This window comes from Danio rerio, chromosome 10, assembly GCF_052040795.2.
Source record: "Danio rerio strain M-AB ecotype USA chromosome 10, GRCz13ab, whole genome shotgun sequence".
NCBI lineage: Eukaryota > Metazoa > Chordata > Actinopteri > Cypriniformes > Danionidae > Danio > Danio rerio.
Window position 1 is genome coordinate 14,592,029 of NC_141030.1, and position 22,866 is coordinate 14,614,894.

The 22,866-nt window shown below is 35.5% G+C and overlaps 1 protein-coding gene across 4 annotated transcripts in view; it reads left to right on the forward strand.

The window, feature by feature from the left end:
• unm_sa34860 (un-named sa34860) overlaps window positions 1-22,866 on the forward strand; it is a 196,526-nt gene that overhangs the window by 110,827 nt on the left and 62,833 nt on the right. For all 4 annotated transcript variants that reach the window (XR_015500869.1, XR_015500870.1, XM_087270253.1 and 1 more), the window contains exon 5: window positions 6,603-6,938. Coding sequence is in view for 2 of the 4 variants with exons in the window: in XM_087270253.1 (XP_087126379.1) it covers window positions 6,603-6,938 (336 nt within the window). In the remaining 2 variants the exon portion in view is untranslated. The remainder of the gene's footprint in view (window positions 1-6,602; window positions 6,939-22,866) is intronic.

A 22,866-nucleotide genomic window follows, 5' to 3' on the forward strand; every position in this document is an offset into this window, starting at 1 on the left:
CTTTATCCTCACCCCTTCAGTAGCAAATTTGTATTGTGTTCAATATTTGTTTTTCCATATAACAATACATGAAATCATTTAATAATGAAAAAAAAATGCCTTGTAAGCCAAGTGTCTCATGAGTGTATATTTCAAATTTGATGAAGATAGCATGCAAAACTAAATTTCTGTCCATATCGGCATCCTTCTCTACCTCACGGTCAGAGGCACTTTCTCAAAAATAACCTTTCCAAACTAAAAAAGTAAGTAACTGAATAATTTGGTCTACATTATTAGTATGAATATTTTTGGAAAGAATATACTTTTGGCTTTCCTATCTATCATATAGATTTCACAATGCCTAAAACAAAAAATAAAAGGTTATAGATGCTTAAATTATAATTATCTTAAATTATAATTTTTATCTATATAAAAAAAAAAATATATATATATATATATATATATATATATATATATATATATATATCTGTTGAAGTCAAAATTATTATATTTTAAATATTTCCCAAATTATGTTTAACAGAGCAAGGAACTTTTCACAGCATATCTGATAATATTTTGCCTTCCGGAGAAAGTCTTTTTTTTTATTTCGACTAGAATAAAAGCAGTTTTTAATTTCTTAACACCATATTAAGGACAAAATTATTAGCCCCTTTAGGCTTTTTTTCCCCGATAGTCTACAGAACAAACCATCGTTATACAATAACTTGCCTAATTACCCTAACTTGCATAGTTAACCTAATTAACCTAGTTAAGTCTTTGACATGAATAATGACATGGATAGGCATTTTGGAAAATTTCTCATTGCAGGTTTTAAAAAATGTGTAGTTTATTACCTAGGTTGTTTGTGGATATTCCTAATTTACAAGAAAAAGTGTCTTTTGAACACTTAGGGCGTACTCACACTATGTACAGTTGCCTTGAACCGAGCCAAAGCATGCTTGTCCCCTCTCCCCCGACGGCCTGCACTCACATTACATTTGGGCCTGGGCACGCTTACGCCATCAATGATGCACTGTTCAGTAAGCGCTCTCGCTAAGCACAGTGGAGATTTCTTCAGTTATATATCGTTTAAGTCATTTGGGATGCGGTGACACGCAGTCAAATATTCTGCAGAACAGATCAGCCACTTTTGATGCTCATAAACAACCATAAAGTCCTCATGCTGCAGGAATTAGGAGGCTTGTAGAAGTTGCAGCTATAGTGCGGTGAGGGGTTTGCGTCTTAAATAAAGTCTTTAATAAACTACGACAGTTTGCTTTCATTGAACAGTACGGAAGATTAATTAATACATATGAAACAGTCCCATAAAATTTTCGTCTCGCTTTCAGTTTCGGGCTTTTTGCACTCACACACAAGTGTACTGTGTCAAAGTCCAAGTGAATCGCGCTCTGGCCCACCTCTTCCAACCGGGCTAGGGCTGGCCAAGTGAACCGTTTCTGAGCATGATTCAGAGCACTCACACTTCTCAAACGATCCAGGAAACGGGCCTGAGCACAGTTCGGATAGCATAGTGTGAGTAGGCCCTTAAAATGTCTACCGGTGGGCTAGATCCACATTAGTCTAAATATACATACTGTATATATAAAAAAGAGAGCTGGCAGAAGGGACGCGGGCAGCGCTAAAATGAAAAGAACAAAACCCAAACTACATCTAACTCCCCAGAATCATCTAGCTAATTAACTATGTGAAAAACAGTTTAATTAACACGCGGAGATCTTCCGAGTCTACTCTATCTAGCTATCCAAAAAGTACAAGGAGTAGCACTATCCCCTAACCTAGTGTACTAAACAGCAGAGTAGTCCTAAGTGTTGCAATGTATGTCACGTGACCTTCTTACCTGTCCACTTTGTCCAAACCTCGTAAACAACGATAAACTAAGAATGATGTACGAATAACGGACGGATAACGTGCACACAGAAATGGACAACAACAAAAACACAGTTAGACGGGTTATTTCTAAACGTACGCGATGAATAAAAAACAAGCAGGAAAAGCAGAGAAAGAGAAAAATGCAAGGGACTAGCGAGTAGTCTGGTGCGCATTTTTATGACGGGTGGTCTTTGCTTATTGGATGTGACGTAAGAGTGACGTAAATGGAGAGGAATGACTGACAGCTGAATGAACCAATGAATGGAACCTGAGAATACATGAAAGCAGATATGGGAGAACAGAGCGAGAGAGAGAGAGAGAGAGAGAGAGAGAGAGAGAGGGAGGAAAAAACACAGAGAAACTGTGCACAAATTACACAAATACATAACACAACCAAAAGATCAACATAACACAGACAAATCAAGGCAAAGCAGATGCTGCTTTGACTAGTGTATCCAGCATTGAAGTGTTATAAATGTGATTGGTTATGTTTTTGTTGCAATAAGTTGCAATAAGTTATCATTTTAAATGTTATATTGCATTAGTTCATAGGATAAATGTTTTCCAAAAAATTAGGAAACTTGTCATTTCATTTTATTGCAGACAATAGCCAGATTTATGCGAGGCCACTACTTTACTGTCTTGATGATGTAGGGCCCTATCATACACCCGGCGCAATGTGGCGCAAGGCGTGATGCAATTGTTATTTGCTACTTTCAGCTTGGCGCAAGGGTCATTTTGAGGTGTTGTGCCACGCTTTTTAAATACCAAATGCATTTGCGCTTATATGTGCGACCATAGGCGTTGTGGTCTGAAAAAGCAAGCGTTTTGGTGCGTTGCTATTTTAAGAAACTGTAATAGTCCGTTCTTTAGACCAGAACAAACCCGGTCTAAAGTCTGGGGAAGAGAGTGTTAGTTGTGCGCCTCGCTTACACACTGCTTACACACTAAATGTTGATTAATACGTAAATATCTTTACATATGAAAAATAATTAAAATATTAAGGATATATAAATTAAAATATTTAGACCATATGGGGCATAGCAGGTATTTGGTAATAAAATAAGTATTTTGACCTCACTTCGTTATTATTGTACATTTATTCGTTTGCTGGAAATTAGAACTGAATTTAGAAATAGTTTTGAAACAAATCTTTGCGCCTTACAAACAAAATTAATTATTTATTGGCTAATTGATGTCTGTGCGTAAAGGTTTTCTTATCCACGAGAGCAAAAGCGAAAGTGAACTTACTTTACGTCATGTAAATAGCAAATGCGCTTATGGCGCGACGCAGCTGGCTCTTAAAAGGAATGGGAGATGAGACTCTGATTGGTTTATTTTTAAAACACACCTATAACTCATTAAGGAAATACACTCAACCCTTTAAGACCATGCGCCATGGCGCAAAGCGGATTTTCCCGTCCTCATGTTAGCACATATAGATTCTGACAAACCCTGAAAACGTCTGCACCCTGCGTTTTTCGTTTTGCGCATGGACCGTCAAAACAGAGCCCATAAAGGTTTGGATGTCTTTTTTTATTATTATTATTATTATTTTTTTTTTTTAAATGAAAACTTACAAAAAAAAAAAAAAAGTATAATCTTTGGTACCACCAATGGGACCCTGTTGGTTGATTTTAGTGCCTTGGTTCAGCAGATCAAACCAACTATCAATACTTTAGGGGTACAAATTTACCTGAATCTTTATTGGCAGATAAGGGGTCTATATAGATGTATTTATTTATTTATAATTATGGTTTGTATCATAATTTAAAGTGAGTATAGAGTTTAAACCAAGTCAAGTCAAGCTGACCTTTATTGTCATTCCGCTACATGTGTGGACATACAGAGGAACGAAATGTCATGTCTCACAGGACAACGGTGCTACATAAATTAAATATAACTACCAACACAACACTGGACATAAGAGCTATTAAAAAAAATAAAAAATAAAAAATATGAATAACATATACTATAAGATACTTAACACATAAGACTTAACTATAGACATAAGATACTTAACTATACACATAAGACAGTACTTTTACATGAGACTAAACATTATTATGCAGGATATTTTGCAAGAGAGGTATTAAAGGTAACTATTGTGCAAATAGTATTTAAGGTTTAATATTGTGCAAAAGTTATTTAAGGTTGAAGCAGGCAGTGCAACATGAGCAGTGTTGTGCAAGTTACTTCCAAACTGTTATACATTACAGATTACTTGTTACTGTTATTCAAAAGTAATTCCTTATACCTTACAATATTACTGTATTAAAATTGTAATATGTTACTTGACTCTTATATTACTTTTTAGTTACTTTCACCAAAATAACTACAGAATTAGAACTTAACATTCTAAAATGAAAAAAATGTACTGCAGAGCATTTTACATCCAGTAGAAAGGGATATGATGTAGCAGAATGACTGTGACCTATCCAGGCTACTAACAATATAGTATATAGTTGGCAATGTGAAGGCTCAAAACAATGCAAGAAAGGATGACAGTCAGAATCACAAATGATTAAAGTCCGTTAAAAGTATGGTAGTGGTAAAGTGATTATCTGGCAATATCTGTGTATAGTATATCTGTATAGCAGTATAGCTTGACTATATTCATATTAGACATAACAGGCCTATATGTAAACTCCAATGCCATGACAAGATGCAGATTTTTTTTCTTTTCTTATTGTTACAATTATTTTATTCACGTTAAATTTAAGTGGCTCACAAAGCAAAACTGTCATGCACAAAGTGAGCATGATGAACATAGCTTTCTCAGTATGATGCTTGTGGACCTTTGTGGACCTTTGTGGACAAAACTGCTTGTGAGCTCTCAAATATACACTGCTCGGATGCAAATTTTCTCACACTCTCTTAAATATGCACTGCTCATACACAAATTTTCTTGCGCACTCTCAGTACACTGCTCGCTGAGTGAGATTATATGCAGACTCACAATTTGTTTCTTGTGTTCCCTCTTCCTTTTGTGCTTTTTGATATTATTTATATTAGTAAACTATTTATCAACAATAACCAAAATATTAAAATAGACTTACATATTAAATTATTTTATCTAATAAACCATAACATTTTTGTCTGTTTGTTATATGATGAGATATTTCAAGTTTCAACCACAGAGAATAGATGTTGAATGTAAAGAATACATTTTATTTTAAAAACATTTATTATACATCCAAGAGGTGCACCATACTAATAAAATAAAAATAAAAACATTTAAACAAAAATATAACTATTGCAAGCAGAAATGTAAGCAATAGAAAATAGGGAAAAACTCGATAAGGTATTCTAGCCTACTGTAGTATTCACTCTTCAAATAAATGTCACAAAATGTCCCATTTTATCATGGCAACTAAAAGTGAACTAGTCTCTGTTGTCTTCCGCATTGTTGATGAGATTTTGGAGGACATTTTCCCAGTCATTCTCTTCATTTTGAGGAAAAGCTGTTCTACAGGGCCCCTGAACACGTATATTACATTGGCATGTACAATGTTTTGAACAGTACTATAGTAAAGCACTTCAATTAATCTGTTGTGGTAATACTATAGTCGCTATGGTAACACAACAAGTGTAAAATAAACAAATTAACCAATGCTGTAGTTTTTATTTTTTCAATATAGGGTATATTATTCTATAATTCGCCACACTTTACTTTAGTAAAACTACACTTTGTATTTAATTTTATCAGTTCAATATTCTTAATACTAATTGTAAATGATACTAGCCTAAAACATAGGCAGTATACCAAACACTCAAAAACACTAGTATTTATTATAGAATTTACCTTAACCTATAGATAAATAGTGTAGTAATATATAAACCATATCAACATTCTTCGGGTAACAATTTAACAGGAGGATCTCTGGAGAGCAAAAGCACGAAAAGAGGAGGAAACACGGCACAAATTGTGAGTCTGCATCATCTGAGAGAGCGAGAGCAGATAAATCGCACATGAGCAACCATGTTTTGAGTGCACACGAGGAGTTTTGTCCACAAACAGGGGAACCGGCGTGTTCGCTCGCTCATATTACATGAATGTGCTCTCGACTTGTAATACTGCGCTTACGACATTTGTCAGTGAAATGATGCCATATGCACGTACGTCCATCTCACGAATGTACTGTCTTCTGCCATTTTCATTTATTTGCCACTTTTCCACTGTGCGCTAGGGCTTAACATTACTGTGAACCGGGCTGAGCCAAAAGCCTCAGACCTCGAGCTCAGAGGCTGTATAACTGTATAAAAGGATAAAACATGAAATAATAATAATAATAATAATATAAAAAAACATATATTAATTGTGCCCAGCTTTGACATAATTAAAGTTATCTTAGAGAAAGAGGGAGAGAGGGTAAGCAGAGAGTAAGAACTAAAGCGAGAATGAGATAGCAGCAAAGAGCAGAGCGGGAAAAGAGAAAGAGCAAAGTTTACTGCCTATTTTGTATCTTTCTTGACCATGTAAACAAAGCATAAATACTGAGACATACAAACTGACCAATCAACATGTAAAACACCTAAGGAACACACACATCTTACCCAGGCCCTGATTTTATCAGAATCTGTATGGTTTTGTTTTTTTGTTTTTTTTGATGGAAATGACTTGTTTTGTTATAAAAGCAAATGCATATGATAATTTACATTCGTACAACTCTATATAACCTATAACTTTCTACATTTTGTAGTTAGGTTATAATACTCTTATCATATTTCAGGGCCTCCTTCTGCTCCACGTAATGCTATCTCCAACGTAAATGAAACCAGTGTGTTTTTGGAGTGGACTGCGCCTGAAGACACCGGTGGCCGGAAAGACGTCAGATACAACATCCTCTGCAGTAAAATCAGCACCGACTCGGGTCACTACGAGCCATGTGGAAGCCATGTGCGGTTTCTGCCTCAGCGGACGGGCTTGAGAAACACCTCGGTTATGGTCGTGGATCTCCTAGCTCACACCAACTACACGTTTGAGGTGGAGGCTATGAACGGTGTGTCAGATCTAACTGGCCCTCCGCGTCAGTATGTCTCGCTCAATGTCACCACCAACCAAGCAGGTGAGCAGATTTGTCCCCCTGGAATTGTTTCCATTACATGCTAAGCTTAACATGTCAAAGTTTGAGTCTTACAGACAAGCTTGAACAGGCTTTGGAGTGTAAGAGTTATGTGGCATAAAAAAATAAATAAAAAACTATAAAGGTGTCAGGAGAATGTGAAGAAAAATGCATGTGCTGATGTTGAAATTGAATTTAAGCAGTTGAGGAGATAGTTGTGAAATACATCTTTGATTGTGTAGAATGCATCTAATATCCTTAATATCCTTGATGTCTTTTAAAAGTCTCAAAAGGGTAATGTTTCTCAGCAGTGACAATACAAATACTGTATTTTCCTAAATGTTTTTATTTTTTATTTTTTATAGGTATATCTATATGTATTTATAAATTAAATGACATTTGAATACTTCTTAGATTGGTAATAATCTTTATTTAATATTTTTTTAAGAAATGGCTAAGAAATTAAACATTTTCAAATATGTTTTGATATTTTGTTATCTTCCCGCAGTATTATTTCCTTGTTTTTGTTATATATATATATATATATTATTATTTTTTCCTTACACACATGGCCTTAGTTATTAGTTATTAACAAAGACTATAGAATATGCAAGACATGTCATAATTGTACTTTTGAATGGGTAAAAGTGCAACTGCGAAATCCCCTTAAGGCAAGTCATCTTAATCGGCGGCCATCTTTGAAATGCCTCTTGGGCAGTATGCTTAAGGATTCAGTTTGAATAGGAAAACTCAAATTCTCCAATACTGCTTGTCAAGCTTACGATTGAATTGCAAATTGGGAATCACCAATCAAATGAAACCATAAGTGTGTCTTCAGTTTTATTTCTAAACCAAATCACAAAACAATCTGCAGAAACTCAAATACAGTATATTTTGTATTTATTCTCTTTTTTCTTTTTAGATGTTAGTCTGAATCGAATCGTTCGGTTTGTAATGCGTACCGAACTGAAAGTCTCATACCGAACTGTTCAGTACGAATACGCATATCGTTACACCCTTTATATATATATATATATATATATATATATATATAAATGAGCAATATCACACGAGTAGCAGTGCGATATGGCTGTATATGGGATACAGCCATATCGCACTGCTACAAGTGTGATATTGCGTTTATACAACAGTTTGACGGCATAATTGTGTATATAAAAACAAAATCAAACATAGAGAGTCTCAAAAACCCTTTTGTATGACTGTCTTCCGCCTTGGATTTAAATCATAAGCTGACAGTTAAACAGCTGAGCAAGCATCTTTTAAACTTTAGATCTGTAGTGTCCGCTTTTTGCTGGTTGTATGTGGGCGGAGTAATACACAAACGGTAAAGAGGTTGTACGGGTGCTGATATTACCTAAATATATCACTACTGTCAGCCAATCAGATTCAAGAACCAGACAGAACTATATATATATATATATATATATATTAGTTAGCCCCCCTGTTTATTTTTTTCCCCAATTTCTGTTTAACGGAGAAATGATTTTTTTCAACACCATTTTAAACACAATGGTTTAAAAAACTCATTTCTAATAACTGATTTTTTTTTTTAAATCTTTGCCATGATGACAGTAAATAATATTTTACTAGATGTTTATATTTTTCAAGACACTTCTAAAAACCTTAAGTGACATTTAAAGTCTTAACTAGGTTAATTAGGTTAACTAGGCAGGTTAGGGTAATCAGGCAAGTTAATGTATAACGATGGCTTGTTCTGAAGACTATTGGGGAAAAATAGCTAATAATTTTGACCTTAAAATGGTGTTTAATAAATTTAAAACTGCTTTTATTTTAGCTGAAGTAATTAAAATGTTCTTGCTCTGTTAAACATAATCTGTTATTGTATGGTATTGTATGGTATTGTCATCATCATTGTGTATCAGTTTTCACTTTGATAAATAGTGGTGAACTGCATGTACTTACTGCAACTAATTGTTGTAACACAGGCAACATGCACCTAAAACATACCTTGGGTTCAAAAACAGACACTCTTTAATGTTTCTTTTTTTTTTGTTTGTTTATAATGAACAGATTGAAGTTAATGCACCATATAGCACTTCTTGTGGATAAATCATCTAAAAGCTGCAGTGAAACGTACCAGCTTATTTCACAGTTTGCACTAGTCAGTGATATATTTCCATAGAACTTAGATTTTTTTGTCACATGACCACTTAGACACATAGATTAGAGGGGGGTGGGGGGATGTAACAAGGGTAACTGCCCTTAAACCCTTTTCAATACAGCAGCACCTCTGCTGACTGCCATTGACTTTTCATTAAGCTAATGATGACCCTAATGCACACTGAGGCGTAATCTGCTTTATCTGTAAGAGGGTGTGTATGTGTGTTCAGTCTGTCGCATATGTCATGTAAGTGTTCAGTTTAATAAAGCACCTCTGAATTGAAGGATTTTGCCTCAGTGGAGTGGAGGTTTTGCAGAATACGGAGCGCTCAGCCTCTGTGGTTTGGATTATCCATTTGGTGGATGTGTGGAGTAGCGGTCATGTTTTATGCGAACTGGATGGCTGGAGGCTAATCGAGAGGTTTGGCTGCAGTTCTGAGACCAGACATGCTCACAAAGGTGCTTGACTGTCTGAACGCGAATCAGTATTGAAATATTGAGGAGGACTGCAGGCTGTCTTTGTGTCAGCCGACTGAAAATCACTTTTCCATTATCTCGCTTTTGTCTTCCCTCGTTTGAAGCACAACTCAATTTGAAGTCTTTTTGTAGGCTAGAATTCAAAGCAAAATATGTCCAGGGACTTTCCTGGTATGCCTGTTATGCCATAATGTGTTAAAGGAAATAGTAATCTAACAAATTAAATGTTTAATAATAATACTAATAATAGTAATACTAATACTACTACTACTAATAATAATATGAAATAATAATAATAATAATAATAATAATAATAATAATAATAATAATAACAACAACAACAACAACAACAACAACAAAACAACAACAACAAAACAACAACAACAACAACAACAACAATAATAATAATAATAATAATAATAATAATAATAATAATAATATGTATTATTATTATTATTATTATTATTATTAGTAGTAGTAGTAGTAGTAGTAGTAGTAGTATTTATATATTTATAATTAATACTACTGTATTATTTTTAATATTTAAATTATATTAATTTTTTTATAAATTATAATTAATACTACTACTACTACCTCTACTACTATTAATAATAATAATAATAATAATAATTATTATTATTATCATTGTTATTATTTTATTATTATTATTACATAAATTGAAATTAATGTTAGATTAAAAAAATTAAAGCTTAAAAAATAATCTTATAATAATAATAATAATAATAATAATAATAATAATAATAATAATAATGATGATGATGATGATGATGATGATGATAATGCTGATGATGATGACACACGTTGACAACTGAATAATAATGTAATAATAACATCACAACAATATCACTATAATGAGTATGTTATAATAATGGTAAAATGATAAAATAAAGATAAAAAAGTTCAAATAATAATATTTAAAAATAGATACTGTGTAGAAACTACAACTAGTCCTTTAGGACAAATGATGGGAATTGCATTGCCAGTTTTCCAACAAATACTTAAAAACTACTTAAATGTTTAAAGGGTCACGAAACACCAAAACACATTTTTTGAGCTGTTGACAGTCGTATATGTATCCCACACTGCTAAAAACACTATTAGGACACCTATATTTCACTAAAAAGTGTAAATTGGTTGTTTTTACGTTATTTCAAGCAAATTCGTACTTCCGGTTTGAAACGAATTCTTGAAGCTGCGTCACCGTCATGACATAATAGTTTTGTATTCCAGCGTGCAGACTGGACGTCTGTGCCAGAGTATGTCTTATTACGTCTTACAGTGTGATGCATTAATGCATGAGTAAGGCTTGGTTCAAACCAATCAGCGCACTCTATTGTGCAACTTCATTAATATTTATTACTGTCATAGTGTTTAGACGACAGAGACGCCACGTTGTGTTGGCAAAACAAGCGTGAAGTGTTGCTTTTCTAGTTTGCTGCAGTTAAGTTTTGTTTTCATTTTCTCTCTGTGAGAGCTCAGCTGGAGTCGTGTGGATTAACAGTGTACGCGACGCTCGACCACAATAACTTACGTGTCTAAGGAGGATTATTGTTTACCTGAGAGCTGTTCTCATCTGCAAACGCTGAGATCCGGATTCGCTTTAGTCTCCTCTTAATAAAGACGCGGCTCTAGTTGCTGGTGATTGTCCTGTCTCTACAGATTTGGTAAGTGAGCGACCAGTGCTCTTTGTTTATTCAGTTTGTTCGTATCGAACTAAGTTAACTATTGCACCGAGTGTAAACATGTTAGCACTACAACCAAACTTTAACCTCGTGTAGGATTTTCACCGCATTTTGTGACCAGAATAACACACGCGGCTTTCCGACGCTACCTGCCAAGTGCATCTAAGTTTCCGGGAAATGCTGAGATTTTTTTTCTCTCATTCGCCGTACGGTATCAAACATTGCATGAAAAATACACACTTAGAGCAGTTCCTCGAATCAAATATTTTGTTTGTTGCGAGGGACATGAATGAATTCCCTGAATGAAAGAGCCAAAATGCAGTTAAAGTCCACCATTTAATAATTTGGCAAATAATTCGACTACAGATATCCATGTAAACACAGTAACTTTGTCCCCTCTGTGTGTGTGTGTGTGTGTGTGTGTGTGTGTGTGTGTGTATGTGTGGGTTTTGAATCTGAAAGTCAGCGCGCCCAAATAGACACTCCCACACCATTCCTCTTTTCTTCCTCCGACACTCCCCCCTAAACAAAGCTGGACACGCCCACTTTTCTGACTTTTTCCAAAGTAGAGGTGTGAAAACACCCTGCTGAAACGAGGGGGTTTCAATGGCCCTTTAAAAACAATGGTACTCAAAGAATGATAAAAAGACATTTCGATATTTCACTTTTATGCAATAGTGCATAACATACTGCATAACATAAGATACAAGAAATCTGGAGGAAGTTCAGTGCATAGAGGATAAAGGCGCAAGCTGAACTACTGTGATATCCGATCCCTCAGGTGACACTTTGTGCATCAAGAATCCTCATTCATCTTTATGAATCACCACCTGGGCTCAGGACTACTTTGGCAAACCCTTGTCAAGTACCACAATACGTTACATCTACAAATGCTTGTTAAAACTGCATTGTGCTAAAAGGAATCCCTATGTTAACAGTGTCCAGAGCGCCGTTGACTTTAGAAATCACTACTTTTTTAAATTTTTTTAATTGGCATTTGTCTGGCAATTTTGTTAAAATATATGTTAATATATTTTTGTATTTTGTATGCACACAAATAAATAAACATAAGGCACAATTTATACACAATTTCTAAACTTTGTGAAAATAATGTAGTAATTTTAGTAATTTTGCTGAGTTTGTCTATTTCCCAAGTGTTACAACAATCAAATTGATATTAAACATCAAAACTGAAAACGTTGAACTTTATTGACCTATAAATTAGTTTAAATATACAAAATAGTTCAGCTTTGTAGACTCTAACACAATAACAGGCGCAGGTACTGCAGTTGCCTTCAGACTTAAAATGTTTATTTTTCCTTTTCCTAATCCATTATTCTAAACCCTAAGTCCTTTTTGCAACTTGTATGCACAATCTCCATGTTCTAATTTAGGGAGAAATATTGAACATAATATTTGTGCCTATTTCCGTTCCGATGCCGCTCTGTCACAAAAGCACAGCAGATGTGCAGAAACAGTCCTAGGGTGTTAATTTATTTCACCGGGGTGGTAAGGGTACAGTATTTCCCCTCTAAAGAGACGACTTTAACATCTGCTGCAGCTCATTAAGCTACTCTCAAATCAACAGTGGAATTATGCTCTTTAAAACACTATTAATTATGACAAGCAAAATTATCATTTTTGCAACACAAGGCAAGGCGAGCTGTCATACGTGGTAGACATGTGTTCACTAATACTAATCTTTGCAAAAGCGAGATGAAATAAATTCTGTTTTTATTTCATGAGTGGGGAGATTTGTTAAACTATAAGAAGGTTGATCAAATGCTCGCTGATTTTTAGCTTTTCAGAGCGAGCGGGATTTCACAACAAACTGAATAGTTTGCAGGTGCAAGCGATTAGCGCTTAGCATTGGCACGACTCTCAAGTGCTTTCGCTGATAAATGTCGACAGACGCATGAGTGGAGCTGAATTTTGTGAGGCTTGACTATTTTCTCATTGACAGCTGAGTGCATGACGTACTCGTGAAAAGAGTTGTGACACTAAGCATCCTCAAAGCCTCTCAGCGAAGCTCTTCTGGCAAGCGGCTGTGAGCACTTTTGCTTCACTAAACTCAGCACATCGTTGATGCACTTTTTAAGGCTCTGCAGATGGTGACCCTATCGCTGTTTGGGAGCAACTAACCAAAAGTAGCAACATCTACTGCGATTTTGAAAATAGTGGGTTTGGTTTGAGGAAAAGGAGTAGTGTTTTTTTACTTGATTACTATTTGTATATCCACTTTATTGCCACAAATACACTAATTAAAGGAGCATTCCACTTTTTTTTTTAGAAAAAAGAGTTGTTTTACAAGTCCCATAGATGTTTATAGTTTTACCATGGATGCAACAGATGCAGAGGTATAATGCTGCACCTTACGCCCCATTCACACAGGGCTTCAGCGTCAACTGAAGGCGTGTCTGAAGTTGGGGCTAAAGTGATCGTCATAGAAGCGTCAGCCAATGAAATTCAGTCAGCAATAGACCACTGTCTAGCTGGTGTATTTGCATACAGCGATCTGATTGGCTGACGCTTCCATTGGCGCTTGAAAAGTTGAGCTGGTCCCAACTTCTGCAGCGAGCAATGACTCTGAATAAGCGCCGACGGATCCACTTCACACTTCGGCAACTTCGGCAACACCTGACGTCACCCATTAAAATTGAATGGGAAGCGTTGACGCACACGGGGCGTTAAAATAGATCACAGCTTGGTAACGTTGTAGCTAAGTAATTTGGATGGTAGCAAAATTTCTTGATTTTTACACCATTAAGATTGGAATAATAGTTCCAACCATATTGACTTCAGGAATAGCAACTTTTCACTTGTGAAAAAAATTAACGATCGGGGTGTCAAGTTTTATGGTTATGTTCGGTAATATACCTCAGTAAACCATACATGTAATTCAATTACATATCATTTATTAACCAAACTTTTGTTTTCAGTCTTTTGAGGGATATTGAGTGGTTCTCAATGACATTTGTGATTAAATAAACAGGTTTGCATTCCTGCACCTATTAATGGATGGCCATACTGCAAATACTTTTTTTTTTGTTTTACTATTTAACTTCCATGTGTAAGCAAGTGTGTGATAAAATACAAACTATGCATCTAGTTTTATGGATATCTACAGTACAAATGCCTATTTTAACGAAAGCATGTTTTGTGAACACTTACGCTGTCTGTTGGTGGTCTGTATTTGCCAGTTTCAAACTGCTAAATTAATATTTTTGGTTTAAAAATGCATACATATTGGTAATAATTATTATGGGGGGTCAATGTATATTTAGATGATCTATTATTCTAATTAGTAATATTATGTTAGATACAGATCAGAGAAAACTATTTCTTAACTATTAAGACCCCCCCATAAATCTTGTTTTGATGTTCTTCAGGGGGATAAAGCATTTATTAGGGGTTAATCTGACACTCCCAAAACCCTCAGTTATTTGCACCCTGTCTATATCTTTTTTTTCCCCCCGGTGGTCTAGTCCAGTGTTTCCCAACCCTGTTTCCGAAGGCAGACCAACAGTACACATTTTCAACCTCTTCCTATTCAAACACTTATGAATCAAATCATCAGAATGTTAGAAGAGTCTCGAAAACCTGGAATGAATGGTTCAGATAAGAAAGACGTCCAAAATATGTACTGTTCGTAAGTGGTGTACAGTAACAAATTACACATACTCAAATGACTGTAATTGAGTAGTTTTAAAATGTGTACTTTTACTTACCCTTGAGTACATTTTTAGTGCTGTATTGTTACTTGTACTCCACTACTTTCCTTTAACCTGCAGTCACTACTTTATATTTTCTTGTCTTTGAGGATTAGAAAAATTAGTCCTGTGATTCCTGTCCAATCAAATCACACATAGAAGGTAAACTGTATCATAATGAACTACCTTAAAACATGGGTGCTTTATAATTACAGCAAACTGTTTGGAAGCGTTAAAAGTGTCCAAGAAAATGTCCAAAATCTTTTCACACATTGACTCAGACATTGACTTCTCACTTATGTGAAGATGAGGGATCTCTATCGTATGATGACTGTCAACATGACATCCGATTGACGTTATTCCTCAACGTCCTGGGGACGTTGCATTTTGTTTGAAAATTAAAATTGGGTTGACGTCAGAACCCAACGTCAGGCCGAAGTCAATGTCCAACGGCCAACCTAAAATCAAGCAAATATCAAAGTCTAATGATGTTACAGCTTGAAGTTATCACTATGACATCTATCAGATGTTGGTCACCTGACATCACAACCTAAATCTAACCTAATATTAATGTCTCATGACGCTGTGTGCCTGCTGGACAATGACTAAATACACTGCAGAATGTTACGTTTACACACATCCACAAATTACATGTAAATGCATCAGCTTTTTATTGCGTAAAATAGAGATCTGCGTGGGACTAAATTTTTAATCCTGCTTTTTCTCCACTGCTGTTGATGTGCCTCCAGGAACAGGGTTGGAAAACACTGGTATAGTCTGATTCGATTCAGTGATTTATGCTAAACTAAACTAAGCTAAGCTAAAAAGCTCCTGCAAGAACAACAGGCTGAAGTCCTTACCATTATTCTGCAAAAACTAAAAGTAAAAAGTGTCTAACAAGGTGACATAAGGAGATTTATATAAAAATAATTTTTTTTATGTAATTTTTTTTAAATATGCAGCCTGATGGTTTTAAACATTAAATATATTATATATGAAAAATAATAACGATGAGAACAAAAATAGGAGATGTTTTTTGATCAACAAATCAGATTAAAATTATATTATACACTGAAATTTAGTTGCTTTAGACTGCACTAATATTTCATCATAGTATTGTTTTTATTGTATTTTCAACCAAAGACATGCAGCATTAGTCAACAAAACAGTATGTTTTGCATTGTCCTGGAATCCATGAGCATCTTTCTAGGCAGATACTGTAATATATGCATAAGGGCAGATATGTTTGGCAAATTGTTAAGACAGTGTTCTTTTTAGCTAATAGTTCTCAGGCCAGGCCTTTGGCTGGCACAGTAGTGTGTTGGCAGGAGTCATTTCTCAGGCCTAGATTTGGCCAATGGACGACTGGTGTCTGCCAGGGGTTTTTCATCTTGCTTCTCTGCAGGGCTCCCCAAACAACACTTGTTTACAAACACACGGCCTGTTGAGAGGGTGGTGTTGGCAGCCTTTCGGGGCCGGAGCAGATGAGATGACCTTTCTTACCCGGATAAAAACCACGGCACGGCATGCTAACTTCAATTACACTGCATGCAAATATCTGCTTGGAAGAATGTCCTACACAAAAAAAAAAAAAAAAAAAAAAAAACATTGGCTGGAGCCACTGTGGTACCAGCATTAACTGAACTAAAGTGCTTTAATAAGTGTAAAAAAAGACAAAAAGATAAAAACAGGTAAAACACTTCATTCTGTTAAATGTGCTGCATTTAAGTTTTTGACTGATTTAAAGCAAAATATGTTTGCAGATAATGGGTGACATGGTGGCGCAGTGGGTAGCACATTCGCCTCAAAGCAAAAAGGTCACTGGTACGAGCTTCGACTGGGTCAGTTGCCATTTCTGTGTGGAGTTTGCATGTTCTTCCCATGTTCGTGTGGGTTTTTGCTGGGTGCTCCGGTTTCCCCCACAAGTCCAAAGACATGTGGTACAGGTGAATTGGGTATGCTAAAACTGAGCTTAGTGTATGAGTGTGTGTGTGCGTATAGATGTTTTTTAGTGATGGGTTGTGGCTTGAAGGGCATCCGCTACATAAAATATATGCTGGATAAGTTGGTGGTTCATTCTGCCGTGGTAACCTCAGATTAATAAAAGTACTGAGCCGAAAAAAAGCGAATGAACGAATGTTTGCAGATATTTAAGAAACATTCTAAGTGAACATTCTTGTGTATTTCATTCATTCAGTCAGGAAGGCTTTTAAAGCGTGCGTCTGTGACTGAAATGCATCCTCCGGAGGACAGTAAATGACTCCTAAACGAGACGGAGATTCAGAGTTCCATGAGGTGCTTATTAATTAGCAAATAATATAAATATTATAAACGTAAACATTGTGAGCAGGTTACATTGTAATATTGTGTCATAACACGCTATGTGAGATTTGCAGTGATAAATATTTAAATTATTTGCACCAAGCGAAACAAGACAGAAATTTAAATACAGCCATTCAGAAGCACAGAATAGTGCACTTACTGCACTCTAATGAAATGAAAAGGTTTATAATCTTATTAATACATATTAAACCGCTGGAGTTTGTGCAGTAGAAGTGTTTCCATCAAACATGCTGGTTTCTGAAAGTATGTCACTAAGAAAAGAGGCATTTTTTAATGAAAATAGTAGAACAAGTGTAGAACAAGAGTAGAACAAAATTTGCATCTGATAAGAAAAAAACGTGCATAAACTGTGATAAAATCCCAATTACTGCCTAAATTCCTCTATGTGATTTTGTTAAAAATTTGATGTGACATCATGCGTCATGATGTGACGCTATTAAGGTTATTGCACACTAACTCTAAAATTTTCGTCTGTAATTTTTGCAAGTAAAAAAAATCAACCTCACATTGTGTCAATCATATTAACACACTTTTGTATTATTATTATTATTTTTTTATTATTATTATTTTTTTTTTTTTGCTTTTCGCATCTGAAAAAGTGCTTTGAGAGCTGTTTTGAATGTTCAGAGCCACCATACAAGTGAAAAGCGAAATACAGAATGTTGTCATTTGAGATACAAATAACTTTAACAAACAGTGCATAAAATAAAGACAGAATGTGGTGGACGGTTGACAACCTATGTTAGATTCAGTGACCCTGCCCTTCTGCTAGGTAGTGTGTGTGTGCGTGCGTGCGTGCGTGCGCGCGCGTGTGCGTATGTGTGTGTGCATGTGTGTCCATACATTTGACATACTGCTCACAGATTTTATAATAGAAAGTTTAACACTTTGTGGTCCACTATCGGTTCATTGTTCGACATGCAACACTTTCGGCATCTATTTTACTGTCTATTGGTATTGTCTCTGTTCAGGATTTGTTTACATATGTGAATGTAAAGTATCACAAGCAATGTATGAAAATTCAAATTATTTCTTAAAAAAAACGTGTAATCCACTGCAATTCTTTAATAGTGAGCTGAACTTTCCTTCCTTTCTATACAGTATTGGATGAACACAATATGTAGCCTATTCCTGTTTCTTTTTCTACTTTGGAGAAGAGAGGAGAATGTATCACTGCTTAAAGTGACTTGAAATGTTTTGTGTTTTTTCGGAATGGATTAATTAATATTTAATTACAATTTTCTGGAAAGGGATCATGTGTTAAAAAATTGTCTTTTTTAAAAATACCGGTAAATTTATCCCGTCAATTTTCTGGTAAGAGAAGTTGTAACATTACCGGAATGCTGAACCTAATTTGCCAGGAAGAGCGTATTCACGTTTTGGATCAAGCTGACATGAGACGTGGGTTAGTCAGATAACATTTTTTATGTTCCTTATTAGTGTCAACTATGGAAGAAAATGATCAATAAAATGCTCATGATAAACTGCTGTGAGTTTACTTGCGCGATCACATAAAGGAGTGCTCCTAGGAGTCAGATTTCAATAGCCTACAACACCAGTAGAATTACATTTTAAAAACACGAAAGCTGCAGCACACACTCAAATGTACATCTCAACATGCGAAAGTGTTCCTTTATATTATCAGGATCAGCAATTGTAATGTAGTCAAATGTGTAAACAAAGCTGTTTTTAGCTGCGGGTAATGCTTCTGCCTAGTAGGGGTGTCAAAATTAATTGTTTCTTCGGTGCACCGCGATGCAGACGCGGACAATTCGGTATCGATTCAGTAATAACCATAACCGGTTATTATGTAGTGACGTCATTTATCTCCAATGCGCTCTGTCGCGAGGGAGGTGAGCGCCGTTATTTCCAACACTCAGCCAACTCAGGGCCGGCCCGTGGCATAGGCACCATAGGCAAATGCTTAGGGCGCTGTATATCCAGTGGGGCGCCAGAAATGAGCGCGCTTCAGTAGGTTTTGTTTTCGATTTTCTTGACACACTTTCAGTTATAGACGGCAATAACTCAAAAAACGCTTACCCTAAAAAGATCTAAAGTGTGTTTCCTACAGAAAGACAAAGCTGGTTATGTTTCACAGCTGTCTTTCTTTTTTTCGCTCGTCATTACGAGCACTGCTCCGTTTAAGCCCTCGCAGTCTGCGTTTACTTTAGCCGGCAGAGCTCGCGCTGAGAGGAGCTCTCTGTAAGGGACCGTCGGAAAAGTGCTTATTTTTTTAGTTTTTTTCGTTTTTCTGCTCTGCTCAGCAGGAGCTCTCCCTGTTGCAAGGGCTAAAGTGTGTTTGTTTGTGTGTGTGCGTGCGTGTGTGTGTGTGTTTGTTTGTTTAATGCTGTCTATGTTTGTGAATGTGTTTGAATGAGAGACAGTGTGTTGCTGTGTGTCTGTGTTTAAACAAACAGCATGTTATAGCCTCCCCCTAAAATATAACACTATATATGGAAAGCATCGTCAATGCACCGTGATGCACCGAGATATCGAATTGAACCGAATCGATGGCATGATAATCGTAACCGAACCGAACCGTGAGACCAGTATAGGTTCACACCTCTACTGCCTAGCAATTTTTTTCTTTGATAGTTAGGCTATTTGGTCCGTGTCTTAGACAAAGTCAGCAACATGAATGCTAAAGTTTTAAATAAAAGTAAAATCATCAACTGCGTAACTCACTTTATGCTTACAAATACAAGCAGACCATTTAGATTACTGGTATTTTAAACATAGCCCTATGTATGTTTTCGGAGATTGTGAATTATGTAGACAGAAGTACGTATGGCTGCATTTCATTTTTAAAACAAATGATACAGGGCTGTATGACGCCATTCCATTTTTGCGCTTAGCGGCTGATGGCTTACCTCTGTATGGACTGCTTTCCTTCTGTTACCAATTTGTCCTGTAGCTCGCCATGTATGTCGGTGCACCACAATTACGGGGTTCAAGTCTGGTGAAGAACAGTTCCAGAAAGTAGGTAAGAAAAAAACAGAATCCAAAAAAATAAAATAACAGGGTAAGAATGTGGTAAAATCTGAAAATGTGGTAAAAATCAGGTGAGGGCTTTAGTTTAGAGTTTTTAGTGAAGTGGATGGATGGGTCAATCTGCTTTTTAAAACACTATTGGTTGGGTTTAGGGAAGGAGTAGGTTGATTAGTCAGTCAGTCAGTCAGTCGACAATCAAACAGTCGAAAGTAGCCTCTGTTGGATTTTTGTGATAACAGCAGGCGCAAATGACACTCACAAGAGAAATTTGACATCTCATAAAGCATACACAGCGGCCTCTGGTGGATTTGCTTAAACAAAAACTGCAAAAAAAAACAAAAAAAACATGTAGCTCCTGAGAAGTATTTGGTGCTCTCCAGAAATGTAGAGGTAGAGGTAGGTTTTCAGAATGAGCCTGGGTTGAGTATTTTCGAATGGATGTGTGAACGTTCTTTTCCAGAAAACAATTTGAAGCATCCTTGCCTGTGTGAACAGCACTTTTTTGAATTTACTTGTAAATTCGTTTAGGGAATTTTTCAGATATTTACCGGTATCACTGTGTAGGAGGGGCTTTTGACTCATTTGATTGAAATGGTTCCTTATTTGCAAAAGTTTATGCAATATTCCAGATTTGCGCACAAGTAGATTTCGCATCTTCTTCTGCCAGGAATTAATTACTTTTCTTTTTATCTTTTCATCCTAAGCTGAATTCCTCTTGACAACCGCGAATAGCCAAGTTAAATTGGTTCAGTCTATGTGAAAAAAAGACAAAAATAGTTTGTTACGTGCTGGCACAGACATCAAGTGTTTCCGAGTTTGAGGATTCTCACACCAGATGATGGCAACACTTCCCATTTGGAGGTATTAATCGGAGTGCCATCATCACACTTCCTCTGACACGTTTCCTTGAGGAAGCTGTCGCTCCATCTGTTAATGAGAGGCGGCGCTTCGGTGGGACCTTTGCACTTTGAGATGTCAATGGTGACGGGACTGTTGAGGACTTTATTGCCTCTGCATTTTATAGCAGCATTCAATATCTCACAGCTCAAAGTGTTGCCGTTTGGCCTTTGGGAATGGTGTAAACAGCCATTTCAAGTTGTAAAATAGACACTATCTGAGATATAGAGACTATCTTATGTTTTTTTTCTTTTCACATTTATTAGATGGTCCACAAATTGTGAAGCTACTCTGTTAGACAGTCTTTCACTGAACCAGAAATAGCACTGTGAAATTTCCCGCTGAGGAAAGCTTTGCTGCGTTTGTGTTGCCATTGTGTAAAGTAGGTCTGTACACTTTTTTTTATTCTCCGTGCTGATTATGGAGGAGTATCTTTGAAATTAGGTGCTAAATAGATGTCAAATAGGTTTATAAAATATGAGCAACTGAAAGAGTAATCAATTTAGTCCAATATTAAATTAAATAAAACAAGTGACACATTTGTAGTTAATTTAAATAATTTTATTATTTATATTGTGTCATATGTATTATTAATATTCACGAGTCAGCTTGGGAAAAAAGCTATCTTTACCTTTAGGTGTTTGTTAGTATATTATCAGGTCAACAAAACAAAACAAGATTTTAGGAAGCTGATACATTGTAATTTATTTTGCGAAGTAGCTAGAATGATGATGTATATACATATTATTAATATGATTGGGAAAAAATAATAATTAAGTGATAACCCAAAATACTAAAGCATAAAACTATATAAGCAAAACCATGAACTTGTCTAGACGATACTTTTAGTACTAGAATTTTACTAAAACATTGCAAGCATTTTTTAAGATATTTATCTAAATTTAATGGCCCTCAAATATTTTTGGCTATGAATATAACCATACTTTATATCAAAATTAGATATTTTCATGTGTCTTGTGTTGAATGCTGATAGGAGAATAAATGGTCTCTTCTTGATAAAGTGGTGCCAGATTTCAAAAAGAAAAAAAAAAATGCTGCAGTAGGAGAAGCCACTTTAAGCTTTTTTTTCTTATAAAATAAACAAATTTTGACTCAGAAGATGGCAAAAAGCAGTTTAAAGGCAGTGGCTTTTGGAGGCATGGGTCCAGACTCGCACTTAAAAATTGGTGGATGGAAACAGCTAAACTACTAAACACAGTATCATCAACAATAGATCATAATCAAATCATAAAACTTTAATATACATTGAGGAAATTACCTAATTTAAAATACACAATGGGAAAAAAAGACCCATATTAATTTTAATTAAAAAATAAAAAAGTGTCCAGCAGAGAATTCTGGAAATGTCAAATACGGTTATTTACTGTATATTTTAAATTTGTGAACCTTACTGTTGACTAGGTAAGATAATTTTATCGTAACATATGCACAGTTTTACCAAAATCATGACCATTAAAAAAAAAGCTCAACTGTCATCGGCAGAAACTTATATTTAAAATTATGGTGGAAACTTTATTGAATTTTTGTTTAAAACTTTTTTTCTGTTTCAAGAATTTATTGTAAACTTCGATGTTTCAAGAAATTTCGGGAAAGTCAATTTCAGTTATTTACTGTAGAGTATATATTATAAACCTTATTTTTAAATAG